Here is a 19038-nt window from a genome sequence, read left to right on the forward strand (position 1 = left end):
TTATGTCATTGCCGCTGTAGATGGTGAGTGAAAAATTATGTTGTCACTGATCGAAAAATCGTGGAAGATACAAACAAGATAAGTTATAAAAATTTGCTCAAGTGAGAATGAAACACAGTCCTGCTGTGTGCCAAGCAGACTCTGTGTTCAAGAAGCCACACCATTAAATAAAGATGCTTTCGAAAAAAAAAAAAAACGTGATATGAAAGATCATGTAATGGCAGGAATCTCCTTACTGCGTGTATGAGGTTTGTTAGAAAAGTATCCGGCCTTTGGTGGAAGAAAAAAAAAACTAGCATAATTGGAGCGTTGTAAACCTAATCCCCCTCAAAGTAGTCCTCTTGGGACTGCACACACTTCTCCCAGCGGTGCTGACATTCTTGGAAGCATTTTGGAATGGAGTTTAGCTCAGCTGTCCTTGGAGCAATAATATCCCCCTTGTCTTAAATCTCTTTCTTTTCAATGTCCTCTTGAGCTTGGGAAACAGCCAGAAGTCACAGCGGGCCATATCAAGAGAGTAAGAAGCCTGTTGAACTACAAAAGTCTGACTTTTCTCCAGAAAAGTATGAACCAAGTGTGAGGAATGTGCAGGAGCATGTCGTGACGGATGCACCAGTTTCCTGTTGACCACAAGTCAGGTCTCTTGCGCCGCACAGCATCAAGTAGGCGACGGAGGACATCCCTACAGTACGGGAGGGGGGAAGTGATTTTAAATGAAAAGAAGAGAAAAGTTAGCCCCATAACTGTCTCTCAGGGGGAGGACACCTCAACAGTAGCTCACGAGGGGTGGGGTAAAGGAGGGATTAAAAGGATAGGATTAAAAGGTAAAGAGATAGAGAGGAAGGAGAGAGCGAGGTGCAGGGACAACGATCGACGCAAGTGAGGAGAAGATAGCAAAGATGGAGATGGTAGCAGGAGTCCAAGGACAGGGCACCACTGGTGAGAGCTCGTGTCGGCGACAGGAGATGGCGTCAGGAGATAGCGTAGGACAAGCCCAGTAGGCGAGAGCTGCGCTGTCATCGGAGATGGTGAGGGCACAACAGGTCGGCACGGAATCCAGTGAGCGAGGCCCCCTATAGTATGATTGTTTGACCCTGTGGTGCGTCCTCTGGTTTACCACGCTGCAGGAGTCAAAGAAAGCACTCAGCATCACTTTGATGTTGCTGCGCACTTGGAGGGCATTATTTGGTCTTGGTGACGTGGAATGCTTCCAGTGTGACGACAGGGATTTGGGGTCAGGGTCGTACGGGTACACCCAAGACTGGTCACCAGTGATAATGGTGCTTGTGAAGTTAGGGTCACTGCTTGTGAAATTCAGCATGTCCTGTGAGATTTCGACACAAAGTTGCTTTTGCTCCACTGTGGGCAGTTTCAACACCAACTTTGCCGCAAATCTCTTCAAGGCCAAATCTTCTGTCATATTGGAATGTGCAGAAAAAAGTGCTGATGCCCACCTTTCCCGCAATTTCCCGGACAGTGACACGAGTGTCCCACATCACTACAGCGTTCACTTCGGCAACAACCTGTTCATTTCGGCATGTTGGTGGCCGACTAGAGCGCAGCTCGCTCTCCACCGATGTGCAGCCGTCTTTAAACTACCATTAAAGTAGTGGTTGTACCACTCCTTAATCTGCGTGCGGCTCATAGCGTTGTCACCGAAAGCCGTCTTGATCATCTGAATGATTTACAGTTGGCTGTCGCCTAGTTTCTGGCAAAATATGATGCAGTAGCGGTGCTCCAGTCGCTCCGTCACTTCCCCTTGCAACGAAAAACTGACAAGAGCACTGCACTCTATTTCACTCAAATGCTACTTCTCAGCGAATGATGCTATTGGCAGGTGGGAAAAAATTCACGCATGCACACGAAGGTTCAAGGTCGGCTTATGCAAGCGCGCTTGTTTCAAATCCATTAGGTGGTCGCAAAATAAAATAAGGTCGAATGCTTTTCCAACAGACCTTGCAAATTGCAAGGCAGACGTGCTGAATTGTGCCAGGTCTTGCAACATGCGAATTGTGCAATGAGTAGGTGTTTTAAAAGCCCACCCGTCACACACTGCTCACACATATTTAATCGTATTCAGCAGCAAGGACGCCAAAAATATGAGCATATATGTAGTAGGCTTTTGGGTTTTAATATGAACGTGGACATGTAGTAAGCGCTATGCAAGTGTACCTGCCGTAGGAATTCTAGGACAGTTTGAAAGTGCCAATCTTATTATGCACAGAGACGTTCATTTCCTTGCGGCACTGTCGAGGCATGCACCTAAAACCAAAGTCAGGCTAGCAATTAAGACAGTACTACACGTGAATCCTATTAGGCTATCAAGTTTTGCTCTTGAAGGCAAAACTCAAGCGTCCTTCAAGTTTCAGCACGAAAGTGTTTTATGCCGTGGTTCACCATGGCTCTACTGAAGTACTTCCGTCACGGAAGTGATGTTGAAAGATATATACTAAGAAACTGCAAAAAAAATTTGAAGGCGGACATCTGTCGATGGAATGGAACCAGCAACTTCTCGAGTCTCAGCACGCGGTGCTAACCCCTACGCCACAAAGCGTACGTTGTCTGGAGTGCTAACTGCAAGCCATTTATGTACACCACACACTGTTGGGCAGTCCTCAGAGCTTCGAAACTTAAGCGCGTATTTGTTATCAGTGGCAAAAGGGTGCGACAGTCTTGCAGTAGAGGTACTCTCAAGGTCGCCGCCTCCACGAAGCGCCGCCCTCACTGAGCGTGGTCTCTCTTGCATGCGCGTTTATCAGACTCGTAATTCGGGAGAGGACGAAGGTAACTTCGCAAGCGGCCATTTTTACGAAAGTCAGCACTGCTTACACATGATGCAGGAAGAACTGTGACAGTTGTCAATTCGCACTCATCCTGTGCATGCTAATTTTGTGCGTGCTTTCTGCTTGAGGTGCGTGCTGCATGTTTCGAGCTGCTTGCTGTTCCTATAGTGACTTTGAAATTTGTAGCTGTTGCTGAAACAATGCACAATAAACGCTCAGCTACTTCTGTGAAGATGTGGTTCACTTTTGTGTTATACCAATTCCTCTATAGGGGGATCAGCCACGTGTTTTTCTTTGTGTATGTGTTTGACACCTGCGCTTAGCGACTGCAACACTTTGTTAACAAGCTCAGTGTTCCCGTTTACTAGTTCGCGACTGTACAGCGTCAATTTTTATGAAAGGGAATGCATGGCTTGCGCGCTTCGGCGGCTGCTGGCAGCGTGTTCAAGCTGGAGTGAGAGCAACCACAGTGTCCCTTCGTGTCATCTCGCGGCGAGGAAAACAACCATTCGCTGCTGATATGGAACCAGCAGTAAAAGTGCAACCCTCTCCCCCTTCAAGGTGGTCAGCAATAAAAGGTTGTTTTGCTCGCCGCGAGATTATGCGAAAAGAGACTGTGCTTGCTCCCGCTTGAACGCGCTGCCAGCAACCGCAGGAGTGCACAGGTCACGCGTCGCCGTGTTACCATTCATAAAAATTTACACTGTACATGCAGAAGCTAGTGACTGTATAAAGCTGCCAAGCCGGTTCGAGCAAAATGTGACAAACTCAAATGTCCTTAATGCCAAACTTAGAATTGCGGTTCTAAGGGCCTGCACACACGCTCCCCGCGCAGCCGCAACGCAGGTTGATTGATTGATATGTGGGGTTTAACGTCCCAAAACCACCATATGATTATGAGAGACGCCGTAGTGGAGGGCTCCGGAAATTTTGACCACCTGGGGTTCTTTAACGTGCACCCGAATCTGAGCACACGGGCCTACAACATTTCCGCCTCCATCGGAAATGCAGCCCCCGCAGCAGGTGCCGGGACACTTGCCGCACCCAAGCGGAGGGTGAAAGAGCGGTGCCCATTCCGCCCTCCCTTCAGGTGCGGCAAGTGTTCTGCGGCTGTGCGGGGAGCGCGTGTACAGGCCCTCAGAAACAGACTACAGCACGCACCGTGATGTGTTCGGGCTCCGTGATAAGGTGGTAGAAGAACCACCACCACGCTACGGTCATGATGAACTCCGCCAACTTGTAGTCGTACGGGTCCGGCTCGGGTACATCGCGGTAGACCCAGTTGCCGTGGCTGAAAAAACGGACAGAATGGCGGTCTGATTTCTTAGTACAGTGCACTTCAGTAACAACCGTAATAGCAGAACAACAAACTCTACACAGCGAATCCTCGTTGCGAGTTCTCGCTGGTGTCATTGAAAATATGCGTAATATCTAAAATTCGTGTCACTAGATACAGAAAACTAGTATGCGACAAAAGAAAGCTGGCACACATTTTCGTTCTTTGTTTCTCGGGGCCTCAGCAACGTCGGAACTCACAAACAGCTCTGAATGATTGGCAGTCCCGACGTCAAGATAAGTGGTATGCTATTAATTGCATGGACACTCCTGTGAACTGCAGCTTCGCCGGTTAGTTTTCTCTTTATAAACAGGATCAACGATTCAACAATAGGTACGTTATAACTCATAAGTAGCTGTCAAAGTAAGAAAGCAACAACAACAAAAAAAGCGAAGGAAAATGTTACCAATAACCAGTGATTGGGCTTTGCCTCGCGACCCTAGAGCTACCTTAGATGACATATCATGCCATCCTCACTTGAAGTGAAACCTATGTGTTCTTGCCATGCAAAGAGATACAACTTTTTTTTTCTAAGATTTTTCGCGCACCTTTGTGGTCTTTACGAAGGATGGTGGCGAAGTTATTCGCGCAAACATCGTTACAGCAGCTAGAGTTGAATGTAAACATTTGACAGAAGTCTGTCTAATTGTGTATGAAACTGGGAGATGATTTAGACTCTAACCAAAAGTTTTCAAGAAACCCGACATTTCTAAACCAACTTGGTTCTTTCCTCAGGGGTGACTGCGGAGGCCACGTAGTAGCGGCGTCTTCAAAGCACTCGCGGGGTGGCTAATGACCCCTCTCTCGCATTGTGCCGTGGAGCGCAGTCCGTGTGTATACACTGGGGGAAGGCTTCTAAGGGAGCGGTTGATGATATGGGCTGTCCTCTGTATGTGCCACGACTCGAGTAACAACCTTCTCCTCCAGCTCGGCTCGCTCTCAAGGATGACTATCGCTTCGAAATTTATCTGGTGATCGAACGTCTCAGCATGTTCGGCTACTGCGCCGCGCTCTTTGTAGAACTTCCACACATCGTTTGCGTGTTGCTTCAGTCGTTCCGGTAGGTTTTTCATCTCGCCGATATACGACGAGGGGCACTCGGCGCACGGAGTCACCCCTGAGGAAGGAACCAAGTCGGTTTCGAAACGTCGGGTTTCTTCGAAACTTTTGGTTGGAGTCTAAATCATCTCCCAGCAGCTAGAATGTGTGGTTTAGTTTCATTGGCAAATAACGCGGTTACACACACGTACAAACGAAACTACTGTTGCACTTCACAGTACTTCAATACCACGCAAATAATTGCAATGTGAAGGCATACTACGAGCGCATATACAAACTCCTACTGACATTAATTGTTTGAGCAAGTCCGAAGGGTCTAAACACATTGCATCGGTTTAGGAAGCATAACTGAAACCTCACCCGCCGCTATGTCTCACGCTCGTTCGAGTCACAGGCACGACGATGGGCCTGCTAGATCGAGCCGTTCGGACGATTGCCGTCCTAATCAAAGTGCCGATCATCTTTGCAATTAGCGATGTTTGATAAGCTGACCTTTCGTTACAACACGGCTCTGCACCGCAGCAGCAGCCGTGCCCTTTGAAAAATAAGCCCTGCGCTTAGGCTTACAGAACAAGTTACTGCTTTTGCGGCGCTACTTTCTGTCAGAATTACAGTGCCAAACTTTTGTCCTGTGCAACGCGTAAAAACACAAGTTTTCAAATTACTATTCAACTTTTACAAATAATTAATGAACAAAAAAGACCTAAATTTAATTTTTAGTCAAGTTTTTAGTGCTAATTTGTGTATTTATCAAAACTATAAAAGTCAAAACTGTACGTTTACGTCTTATTTTAGCATATAAAAATAGCCCCATTTTCTTAATTGAACTTGTAAACAAAAAATTTAAACGTTCTTGTGAGTATGCATAGCCTCAAAAGCTTGGAACTCAAAATCAGTGCGGAAGCTTTTAACATACGTCACATTGTTAGTTTCGTCGACCAATCGGCGCCTCGCGGCGCAACGCACGCGGCATTTAAATCCGCGAACGTTCCGATCAAGCGTGGTTTTGACGCCGGACCTTTTCGAAGCGCATGTGTCAACACCGCACTCCGTCGCAGTCCTGGGTGGATCCTCTTCTAGCGTGCAGCTGTCATGGAAGTCGCCGACGTGGCCCGATCGTTCGTCCAGTCGTGCACCCTGCAGCCGGCGGCGCACGAAGATTCCACCTCCCCGTCGTCGTCGTCTTACGCTCAGCGACAACTGGACGCAAGTTGCCTCGTTCATTTATTTTGTCGCGCCTTGCCCGTCACTAGGAGGTGCACCCCCCCCCCTTCCCCCACAGAGTGCAGAAATGGTAGCGACTGCGTGTGTCTCATCGGATGCTCAAAACAGCTCTGCCCTATGCAGAGGAGCAGCCAGATTGTTTTATTTATTTTTTTTTCCGTGGAGGGGGGGGGGGCACCTTTATATGGTCACTTTTCGCCCTCTTCGCCGTGGCGAAAAACAATTTCAAGGGGAGGGGCACGTTCCGAGTTTAGCAGCTACAATGCAGACTCTTAAACGGGGACGCTGCGGTACATGTCTGGAGTGCCCGCGAGAACAAAAAAAAAATACTAAAAAATTGTCAGCGAAAGTGAAGCCGCAAAGCACAGTGAGAAAATGTGTTAACAGTTGCTTGGTGTACTGCACACCTGGCCTCTTCACTTCATCATAATGTTTGACCTCTATTACAAATGTATTCCTGTTACCAGGTGTCCTGATAATTTCAAAAGCACGTCGAAGGACAAGTAGTATTTTGCATGGAGGAGTTGCTGCTGATGCAGGTTTGTAGGTGGCGCAGAAAGTGTAGCACAACAAATTAGATCCGACACTACACGTGCGGGTGATACGGCGGACATGTACTAACTACATAAGATCACCAGCACGACCAGAGTGAAAAGCACGTCCTCCCCAACCTCTTGTATGCACATGTAGTGTCAGTTTTAATAAAAGGGAACACGTAAGCGCGTGATCTGCACGCTCTGGCAACTGCTTGTAACACGTTCAAGCAGGAGCGACAGCAACTACAGCTTGTTCTCGCATCATCTAGTGATGAGTAAAATAACCAGTCATTGATGATATGGAACTAGCGGCAAGATTGCAACCCTGTCTTCTTCAAAGCGATCACCCAAGAAACCGGATCAGCAATACCTGGCTGTTTTGCTCCCTTCTAGATGACGGAAAAGAGGCTATGATTACTGTTATTGCCGCTTGAACACATTGCACGCAGCCACCAAAGCGCGCAGGCCACACGCTCGCGTGTTACTTTTCATAAAAGTTGTTGCTGTACACTGTTGTCCCTTATGAAAGGGAACATGCGAGCACGTGGCCCGCTGCTCTCTGTGGCAGCTGCCTACAGCACCATCGATTGACAGCTGAAGAAAGTGCCCGCTTTTGGTGGCACCGTCCGTTATTGGATCTGAGCCGGATCGCTATCTAGAAGTGCTTGTTCAATGGCTAAGACTCGTTATTTTGTTTGCGAATAGATGGCGCAAAAAGCTGACATGCTTTTTTCAGCAATCAGTTGATGGGGCTGTAGGCAGCCGCCGCAGAGTGCAGGTCACGTGCTCGCATATTTCCTTTCGTAAAGGCCGACAGTGTACACATATACTTTGTCTTTCTCAAACACAAGCAAGCATTCACCACATGTGTTGGCCTGCTTTCTTGGGTTCGTTATGCATACCTTACATTTTTTTTTATGATGAATCATTGCGAGCTATCTCAAACTGCTGTTCGTAATTTTCTCTAGGTCCTCAATGGCATGCTGGGCTCGCGAGACCTGACCTTCTTTGCCGGACGCAGCCGGCTGGCCCATGAATGCGTCACATGCTGCGTATCCATCCTCTTCGATGTCCAGCCGAACCTGCAGCTCTGCAGCAAAGTTTTGACCTTGTTTCAGCATCTGGCCAAAGATCCGCAGCTGCTGGAGTGGCTGCACGAAGAGTTCGAGCTCCACTCTGCGCTTGCGGAGTTCTTCCAGAACCGCGCCATCGAAGACAACGTTCCGATGCAACTACAGGTTAGTCTACTGTGTGCCTCGGGGCATAGTTTTCTACAATCTTTACTAGAGGGAATTCCGAGACTGCGATTGTTCGGAGATCATGAGAGCAATCAGTAGCTCACGGATCTTCATGCTTGTGGCTTCAGCCACACTTGCAACAATGTTTACTGTTACGCTTCGGTGTTTCTATAGGATAAAACAAAATACTGTTGTGGACTCCGCTAGTTGATTTGAATTGGCGAGATTAGGAAGGTTAATGAAGGTAAATGAACTGCTGAATTTTGTCTCTCAACTTATTGGCTCCTGGCTAAACACCTAACAGAGCTGAAAGCATTACGCTTGGACAAATATGAGTACTACCCATCATTCCCATGCTGGATGAAATGCCGTGCGCTGTAGCTCTCGTAGGCACCAGGGCCAAAGTTACATTTAGTGTATTATTAAGAAACTGTGTGCTGCAGCGCATAGCGTTGCCTAAAATTACCTAGAAGGGAGTGTGGTGCTGCGCTCGTTCAGCAAATGGGAGAATGATGGTTAGTACAGTGATTTGCCCTAGTCTTCGTGCTTGCAGACTTTGAATGCAGTTGTGGCTTTGTTTATTGCAGTGTTTCGGTTTTGTTTCAATTCAAAGATATTTCTCTGAAAGACTAAAAAAAATATTGTAGGTCATCCAGCTTCTGCGAGACCTATGCTACAGACATCAGGTGACGCTGACAGAATCCAAACTTGGCTATCTCGGCGATTTTCTATTCAAACGCATGTAAGTTCATTATCAACTTGCTTTGTTATCTTTTTTTCCTTTTTCCAATTTACTGTTGCATCGTTTTAAGGGGAACTCTTATTGCATGTGAACACGGACTAATCACCTTCGTGAAACGTAACATCCAGGGTGTAGTTGAGTCCTTACGACAAGCATGGTTTCTGTGACCCGAGACAAATTTACTAGCACAATAAAGAAAACTTGAGACATGCATCAGCTGGTTAATGCCAATTGCTGTATTAAATTTATCATTGAAGCCTTGCACTATATCCTATTAAGCTTTTACTGGCAAGTTTGTTGTGCTTGTAGACATAATTCTGTGAATGTATTGGTCTACTGCTTTGTGGATTGCTTTCAGTTAACACAGCATCACGTATTGCTTTAGCTCTGCACAATGTTTTGCTGACAGCAGTGCTGGCCTGCGTTTGGAACCAGGGTGAAGCGATGAAATCGCACTCTTGACCAGCGTGACGCTGTTTTGTTTTATGTCCCTCAACCTTGCCATTTTTATTGTGCTTTTTTGCACAGCTTTCAAGCTCTGCCGTGAAGCCACCTTGGCACACCAAAATTCGATTTCGTTTACTTCGATGACATCGTAGCTTTCTTTTATCACATCTGCCCGTGCTCTCATTCTTTTCATGTTGTGCGATTTTAGAGGGGTCTACCTACATTCGAGTAGACTTGTAACCGTGTAAATATGGTAGTTCCTCAGAAGAATGGCAAGTTGGGCGAATTGGTATTGATCCATATTGTAACTGCACAAAAAAACAGACGAAAACGAACAAGTAACTGCGCAAAAAAAGGGATGCAAATGAGAAAGTCTCCCTCTTTTATTGTTTTCGTCCATTTTTTTGTGCAGTTACATTTGGATTGGTAGTTCCTAATTGGTAAATATGAAGTATATTTTCCTTTGAGGAGACTGATTAGCATGCATTGTTTCAGGAAAGTTAGCTGAGCCAGTGTGGTCAAAATATGAATAACATCTTAAAATCCTTAACGTCGCATGCGGAGATTTCCCGTACCAAGTTCAAGAATGAAACATTGACCTTGCTTTCCTCTTCTGTTAATGAGCCTATATTGAAATGGTAAAATTGACCTACCTACAAGAATTTTCCGAGTATAATTTATCAGTCTAACCCGATATATTGTTGCTCGGCGGTGTTCCTTTAAAGGCAGAAGCACGATGAAAATGCATGCTGAGGAGTTGGCGTCATTGCCCAATCCTTTTCGTTTCGAAATGTTTCAGGGATATGGGGACTGACGAGCTGTTTGTGCCATGCTTGGAACTGCTCAACTATCTGTCGTGGAGCACGAGTGCACAGCAGTACATGAAGATTATGGTGGGCACATCTCGTTGTCTCATTACAACGTCTCATTCTTCATTGAAAGTATCTATTTCCATAGTGAGTGTATGATACCACGAAGGAAAAAATCTGTAAGAGTGTGCCAAATGTTGGAAAGGTTCCAATTTTTAAAAGAATGCTGCAGTGTTTTAATTCGCTTTGACACGAAGTTAAAACATGAGCAATTTTGAATTTACATACTGAAAATGAATGAATAGACGTAGGTCGCCACATATGATCCACTTGAAAGTTTGGTTTCACATCTACCGTGGGCGCACTTTAAGTCGCTTATTCATGGAAAACCTGCTGGGCCACGAAGCACTGCTTTTCGTTTGAGTGTGTGTATTGCTTGCACAAGCTTTTTATTTATTAATTTTTTTGTTGTAAGGGATGAGCCGCATGCAGCGTTTTTGTGAGCGCTTTGTTGCCTGACATTGTTTGGTGTGGACGCAGTAGGGTGGTGGCCAAAGTTTCCACCCCGGACGTCCCAAACATCAGCAGCGTCGGCACTGGAAGCAGTTCGATGGATGCAAAATCAATCGATACGCGGCTGACAGCGACTTCCATGTAGCGTAATTGTGGCATCGCTGCTGCCAAACTGGCTGCTGCCTGCCTCAGGTCATCGCAGTGCACTGTGTGGCCTGCAAGTTCTCAACTGATGGGTGTATTTGACCCCACTTGTACCCCAGAATTTTCGACAGCAAAGCGCTAGTGATATCTTTGAAGTGTTTCGGGAAGCTTTACTGAAGTTCATTGGATGGTTTATCAAGAATGAGTGTATAGGCCAAATATGTCGCCTCAAAGATGCACGACAACTCCAAGCTTAAATGCTTTATATTAAAGGAACACCAAAGGCAAATATTAAGTCGATGTTGATTGTTAAAATAGCCGTCTATAAACCTCATAGTGGAACTTTTGTGCCAATAAAGTGCTTATTTTGATATAAAATCGCATTTCAATGGTCCACATCGTGTTGGTGCTCATCAATCTCCCGCCTGAAAGTGGACTTTCAGATGTCACTGTTACCCTACGTTTTCCGCCTTTACTATGCGGCTGCCGACACCAGTAGCAGCAGAGCGAAAGTAGTAGGAGCCACAACAGCAACAATGTCCATTTAACAATTTTATGCCATCTTGGAGGCCGTAATTCTGCTTGTTCGGCTCAACAGAGCTTCGCTAGATGACACTACCTAACTAGCCGAAAACATAACTTTTGAACCTCTCGCACCATTTCCCATAGTAATTCCAGGCAGTTCTTTTTTCTATAAATCAAACAAATGGACAAGCAGCATCTTGTTGTGTCTCTTAATACACAGAAAGTTCTCACTTTATTGCAGCCAGTTTGATTACTAGTTATTAAGAGATTAAGTATAGTCGGATGCTTTCACTTCATCGTAATCATTTTGCAAATGTCCCACTCCTGGCACACGTCGTGCGATACATTTAGCTTAATTTCTTGCTAATTAAGTGACTGCTGTCGATAATATTGCAATTTCAGATGTCATGCATTGAGCTTTCACTACGATGTAAATTGTCATTTGCCTTTGGTGTCCCTTCAGGAAATTGTGCTTCTTAATCTCAGTGGCTGGCACTGCAACTAAAATAAGCAGAAATAGACCTTTCGGCAGCACTTTGACTTGTTTTTTGCGCTACAAAACTGCAAATGAGGCATCCAAGATATAGTCTTGATTATTTCTTGTTGGTGCATTGAAGGAAACTGCACATCACTTTGCGAAATGTCTGGTTCATTCTCTGGAATTGAAATGTGTGCGCTGGCATGGCCGTTGGCCTCGGTGCTTCTCATGTTGTTGGCGGCCCTCTCGGGCGTTGTTTTATGCAATGCCGTCGTAAGACGGAGCGCCACGAAATGATGGTAAAAATGTTGCATGTGGTTCGGCCTTAAGGCTTACGATGTGTTGTACAGACCTATATTGGCCAAGAATGGCATATACTAAGTTGTAGCATATTTTACTTGCTCTTAACTTGCTTTCTACTGGTACTCAAATTCAGCGACTGTTTGAATTTGCCTCTAGATTATCCTCTAGTACTAACTGCCATTTGCTTCAACTGCAGTAAAACCTCGTTTATGGATTTCTAATCTAAATAACAACTTTAGAAGATACCTTACGGGAAAATGCACTAACCAAATGCACCAAAACATCTCAGTTTTGCAACATAACAATATCTCGGATGCTGGAGCTAGACAGCCGTATGAAATGGAAATGCATTTACGAGGTTGTATTTTATATAACGAAGTTACGATGATCTGAGACTTTTACAGCTAAGTGACCTTAGCAATGAACCATTTTGAACAACTCAAGCACTTTGTTTGGTAGGACTGTGCTTGATGCTGGCCAAACCTTCCAGCACATCTTACAGTTGCCTCGTATAGAGCCTTTATCATCATTTGATAGTGCAAATACAGGTGATGACACGTGCTGACAGACCATATTAGTTGACCAATTGCTACCCACTCTTACATGCTTTTTCCTTTTCTTTCTTTTTTTTTTTCCACAGCCACAGCTACCAAAGTTGTGTCGGGCGCTGGTGCCAATGACCACATTCGACAACAGCTGCGTGGTCATGCACACACTGGCCATTTTTGCGAACCTCTCACTCGATGAGTTCATCAGCAACAAGGTAATTGCACTGTTGCTTCTTTTGAGTGCAAAGAAATGTGTACATTTACGGGTTTCTAATGCACCATTCACAATCACTCCTCCATAGCGCATGGTGTCTGTTTTATTCAGGAAAAAGTGTGCAATAAAACCTAATGTACCTGCTGCCTTTCCTTTGAAATATGGTAATATTTTCGGAAATATGGTTGATACCTGCAGTGTTCACCCTTGGCAGAATAACCCATTCGTCCTCAAAATTCGTGAGCACTTTTTTTTGCCCACTATTTTTACACCCTAAAGCGGTACGTATCGTCCTCTGCACAGCATTCCGTATTCGATTTTCATTTTGTTCAGATACTTTGTCATTTTCAGGGGGCCCAGTGCAATGTTTGATCATTGCTAATAAGTCAAACCTCAATATAATGAACCCAGATATAATTAAATATTGGTTATAACGAAATAAATGAAGAATACACTTGCAATAAACCTAGTGTGTAAAATAGACCTTTATAACTGGCATGTAAGGTCTCCCAGATTTTTCAGGGGGCTCCTGGATTTCGACCATATCTTACGTTCGTATGGCTGGCCGGAAAATCTCCTGTAAATTAAAATTTCTGACCATGATCTGGCCACATTAGCAAAAGGTAAACTATGTCTGATCCGGGATTTTTGCGAAACTATCCGCACTGTCGTTTTAGGAAGCATTGATGTAAACATACACTACAATCTCGGTAATTCGAATTCGCATAATTCTGCAGCCGAATTCCACCGTGGCCAATGGGCTGAAATATGGATGTTCAATACCAGACTGTTGAAAAATGGCCGAGAGCAACGTGCTGAAAGCTACCGAAGGACGTGTGCGGCCCAACAATACAGCGGTAACTCTTGACACGATCATGTATAGCTACAACGTAACTTGACAGAACTCCAAAGGCGTACGTGCGTCAAGCGCTCACCCAGTCAATGCGGCACTTCTGCTGGCACGCTGCAGACAAAACTGCAACAGAAGCAATAGCAGATAGTAGGCTTGTGCGAATAGTAAATTTTGCTCTAAGCAAATTCGAAGCTAATAGTGATTTTGATGGAATAATTTCGAATCGAATTCGAATAATATGTGTATCACATATTATGAAGGATAAAGGCATATTTGTCATGACCAAACTAACGTGCACAATATTTTTTAAAGTTGAAACAAGGCCCGTGCAAAGGCAATTTTTGTTTAATCAAAGGAAGTGGAAACAATTTGAATTGCAGCAGGATTTGACTTTCGATACTGTCCAAGTGATAGCCAGTAAAATTTGCCGAGTTTTGAAATTTTCTATACTTAAAGCATATAAGTCGGTGTAACTAGCTTTTAAATTGAAAATAAAATAGAGACAGAATAAATGTGACCGTAATTCTTCATTAAAACTTGAAGTGGGGCTTCATTTCTTTTGATTATGTGTTTTCACTGCTTAGCACCACTTTTACATGTGGACTAATATGTTTGAATAGGTGCTTGCACGGCTTCACTGCCATGAAACCAGATTTAGAGAATGTTGCATGCGTTTAATATGCACCCATTCATTCATTTCGAATAATTTGAATACTGCATTTATTTGTTCGAATATTCGCACAAGCCTAGCAAATATCAACAAGAGACTTGGTCTTGAAGGCACTTGTGCAGCCAGCGCATGCGGGATGAAAACGGATCTACCATTTGCAGCAAGCGCTGCGAACGAAACACAGTCGTTGCGATGTGATCATAGATAGGGACTACGAGCTCGGAAGGTACGTGGCTAACAAAGATGATAAAGGCATAAAAAGAATGCAAGAAACGTTTCAGTGTTCGGGCCCATCTTTGTTTACGACTACGGTGGAGCTGACTTTAGCACTTCCCAGTAGGCCAGCTGCGCTGTCCCTTATTGGTCCATTTGCGTGTAGCCCACAAAAAATGCATGCGATTTGTTTTGGTGAAAAGAATGTTTTGTGCGTATATTGCGGTTTGGAAACTCCTTTTGCAAGTTTTTTTTTATTATACTAAGCTTCAGACAATAAGAATATTTTCGATCCCGCTTGAAGTTGGTACGCATCACGGAGATTCTGCTCTCATTTTGACACTCACCTGCGTGTTTACATTGCTTGCAGGGTTGTTCTGGACCCCCACCGCTCGCCACCGTTCGCATTTCTTATGTTTTTTTTTTTTCGATGAAAAAAAGACGTGAGGACAACAAACATATGACACCCCTCTACATTGTAAAATCTCCCGGATTCAGAATGAGTGACTAGGCAGGTATGTTTATAAAGAATTTTCGGAAATAACAAACTTATTGTCACTGGTATAGAAAGGTACCTCATGCAGCGGTGCAGACGGAATGAAGACGACGATGTTGTTGTGGGGCTGTGTCTGAACTGCCCTCTTGTCCTGCGTCCTTGCATACTGTGTGCATTGTTAGCCCACCCAGCGCTCACTTATTAATACTTCCGTTACATTATTTTCATTATATGCAACTTTGTTATACCGTATATACTCGCATAATGATCACACTTTTTTTTTCAAAAGATTGACTCCAGCTTCGGGATGCGATCATTACGCGGGGTAAATTTTCCGTGAAAAAATATTCTGAGCACCGGAAACGCAAAAAAGTCGCTAATCAGAATTGTTACGGTAGCATTCATGAACATAACCAAAAATAGAAGTAAATTAAGGTTTACCTTTCTAATAAAATGCACGCATTACGCAGGAGCTACATGCATGCACACTGCCATTTTATTTTTTACCTCTCTGACCCCCTATTGTTCATTCAGATGCGAAGCGTCACTGGCGTCAGCTGTCGTCGCCGCACGATTCCCTGTCTAAACCGGCAGTGTCTGCACTGTCCACTGAGGGTCATCTTCTGTTCCGTCGAGCGCGTTGGAAATGCCAGCGACAGTCCATTCGCCGCATGAAGCGTGTCGTCCAGCCGGAACCGACGCGGAAGTCCTTTGTGGCTATTCCAGCCTTCGGGAAACTGTGCACGCCTGCATCGTATTATGTCTAATGACACTGCATAACCGTCCTTGCGCATGTCCTTCACGTATTCGAGGACTGCCTTTTCAATATCGGGAACTTGCTAGGTTTGGGTCCGCGGAAAGCCCATCGTGTGCTGTTATAGCCGTGAGCATGTCGTGCTGTTTTCTCCAATATTCTGAGCCGGATTTCGTCCATGCCGAAATGTCTGCCGGCAGCGCGGTTGCCGTGCTCTAGCGCGTAGTCAAGCGCCTTCAGCTGAACGCGGCAGTGAAGCTCGCATAGCGCCCTGTGGTGAAACGGCACTTCAACAGACGATCGCAAAGCATACCCACAAAAAAACGTGGTCTCGGGGGAAAAAAAAAACAAAAAGCACTGCTGCGGGATGAACACGGTCGACTCCACAGGCGCGGCGCGCCTGTAGCAGTGCGGGATGTCAAAACAAATATGGCGGCTGACGGAGCAAAGCACTCGATGGAGCGAAGCCACCGCATATTTTTTTCTTCTTTGCGTCAGTTATGGAGGTTGTGAGTACGTCACGCGCATCAAACGCTTTCTTCCATCTAAATAACGAATGCTTTCATTTAAATTAGTAAATTTACGGCATTAGCATAGTGATGCCCACTTGCAGATCACAGAAACAATGATAGGCGCGTTCAGCTAGACTCGGCACATGACATGTTGATGCGGCAAGTTCAGGCGATCAGTCGAAGGGTGCGATCATTACGTGGGTAAAAAAAGTCAAATTCAGACTACAAAATTTAGGGGTGCGATCATTATGCGAGTGTGATCATTATGCGAGTAAATAAAGTAATAAATTTTAATGTAAATAAATACTCACCGTGGCAGCAACAGTTTCTGTGAGCTGTAAAATGGTTTCGCAATGTGAAAATGGCTCAAAATTTCGAATGGATGACTCTGCGCCCTTTATTATTTTTGTTTCTTTAAGGATCTGCGCTTCAAGAGAAATGTGTGTGCTCTTGCAGGAATTGTCTCTTATGAGACGATGGAAAGGCGATTCCTCCACCTCTCTTTCACTTGAGCTCACGACAAATCTATGCTTTTGCATAAATAGATGCCATATGCAGCAGATAGGGCTTCGAACATTGCTGACCATTATCCGCGACTCAGTTTCGTTACACTAAAACTCGTAAAACTAAACTTAGAGGGACCAGGACAATTTGCTCCTAATGAAGAATTCTGCGCACCAAGATATAGACAAAGGTACAGAACAAAAGAATAAAACAAACCATGTTAGAGGCAGTAGTTCCACTTTAACCGCAATTCATAGATAGGTGGGAAGGTTGTTTGTTACTTTATGGGGTCAATAATTTCTCTTTATTGTTCTCCCCTGAGAAATATACACTAGGACCTCATTATAACAAAGTTGTATCTTGCTACGTGTTGCATCTTGCACATTGCGACTTAAAAAAAATGTAAATGTGTGACTCAGTGGGGAAATAAACATAAAAAAATAAGTACATTATATCTGGACATTCGTATATAAAGCTGTATTCCTAACACTGTCTACTGTAAAACTAGTCTTAATTTCCTTCGTTATAATCAATATTCCTGTACATAGAGATTTCAGTGCATACATTTATTTCAGAGGTTTCCGATAACTGAGTTGACAATATACTCAAAGCACAGCACGCAAATGAAATTACTAGAAGTCTAGAGAAGGGAAGTAGAAGTGGGAGGAATATAAATCTATGGGGATAACTCTGCTTGTGCAATTGCCATGTTTGATTGGCCATTGCGGTCACAATTATCACCATCACAGGGGGCAGGCCGCTGAATGAAAACCAATCGGGGAAAACTCGTTTGTCTAATTGTAGTTTATACAAGTAGTAATAACTGTTTGTGGTATTACAACCTAAAGTGATGCTATGGTTTCAGAAGATGGCGTAGTGGAGAGCTCCAGCAATCTTGAACACCTGAGGTTTCTGAGTGGGCGCCTAAATCTAAGCGCACGGGTCTCTAGCATTGGTGCTTCCATCGAAATGAAGCCGCCACAGTCCGGGTTTAATCTCGCTGGCTTCAGGTCAGCATTCAAATGCCATAATTACTGGACCACCACAGCGAGTAGTTTACGAAAGTCTGTACTACTTGCGAGCTCTGCCTAAACCAAGTTTTGTTGCAGAGCTATTTGGCTTTCTATTGGCATCTTGTGTGGTGTCGCAAGAAGACTATCATCATTGCCTATTCACTGTTGGCGTATTAAACCAGGGTAAGCTTAGACGGGCTTTTGAAGGGACATTGAAGGCAAATATTAAGTAGTCGTTAATGGTCAATATGGCGATCCAGAAGCCTCGTACTGCTGCTTTCAGGACAAATAAATGCTTATTTTCAAATAAAATTGTGTTTTAGTGGTCCGCACGTCATTAGCACAGTTAAAGTCACCCGCCTGAAAATGGGCCTCAATGATTCGGCATGTGCCTTGCTCGCATTGCCAGCTTTTACTGTGTCCTACCGGAATACACAAAGGGTTGTAGGGATGCAGGGTCACTAGATGATGATGTGAACATCTTGAGAGTTATAGACATGTTCGTATTTGCCCAGCGTTCTTGAAGAAAAATTTATTAATAAATGAAAGCAACTTATTTGCAATTAAGTTGCTATAATGCATTCACGCCAGAAATAGAATGCACAATGTTTCTGCAATAAAAGCTTGCCTGGTTCAAGTAGGCCCTGATAGATGGTGTCACCTGTCTATCCTAACCAGGTAAATACAGAAAGTTTTGAACCAGTTGCACCATTCGTCTTGTTATTACCAATTGGTTCTGCAACATGGATTTTGTAATGTGTTGTAATGCGCGAAAGTTTTTTTTTTTTTGTATTGCAACTGGTTCGATTTTAATTATAGTCGAATCCTCCGATGACATTGGGATCATATCAAAATGTCCCACTAGTGGTGCATATGGCATTGTACATTTACCTTGATTCCTCAATAAGTAGAGCACTGCTGTTGATAATGACATTTTAGACTTTCTCAAACATCAATCTTATACTCAGAATTAAATTACTTGCCTTTTGTGTCTTAAGCCAGGAGTTGAGTCAAATATAATTAAGCCGAGCTAAATATCTCTAGTAATAGGTCCAATCTCCAATCAGACCAGCGATATCAGGCCAAGGAAGATAATAATTATGACTGACATTGTAATTAAATCA

General features: G+C 44.3%; 1 protein-coding gene across 1 annotated transcript; it reads left to right on the forward strand.

Moving 5' to 3' along the window:
• Nucleotides 1–6089: 6089 nt before the first annotated feature.
• On the forward strand, nucleotides 6090–12900 carry LOC142796112 (protein CIP2A homolog; the record flags this gene model as incomplete). The annotated part of the gene is made up of 5 exons (XM_075886212.1): nucleotides 6090–6384; nucleotides 7907–8176; nucleotides 8824–8918; nucleotides 10165–10258; nucleotides 12778–12900. Coding segments are annotated over exons 1-5 (696 nt in total), but the record flags the coding sequence as incomplete, so codon positions are not given.
• Between the last annotated feature and the right edge of the window lie 6138 nt (nucleotides 12901–19038).

This window comes from Rhipicephalus microplus, unplaced genomic scaffold (assembly GCF_043290135.1).
Source record: "Rhipicephalus microplus isolate Deutch F79 unplaced genomic scaffold, USDA_Rmic scaffold_1124, whole genome shotgun sequence".
Classification (NCBI taxonomy): Eukaryota; Metazoa; Arthropoda; class Arachnida; order Ixodida; family Ixodidae; genus Rhipicephalus; species Rhipicephalus microplus.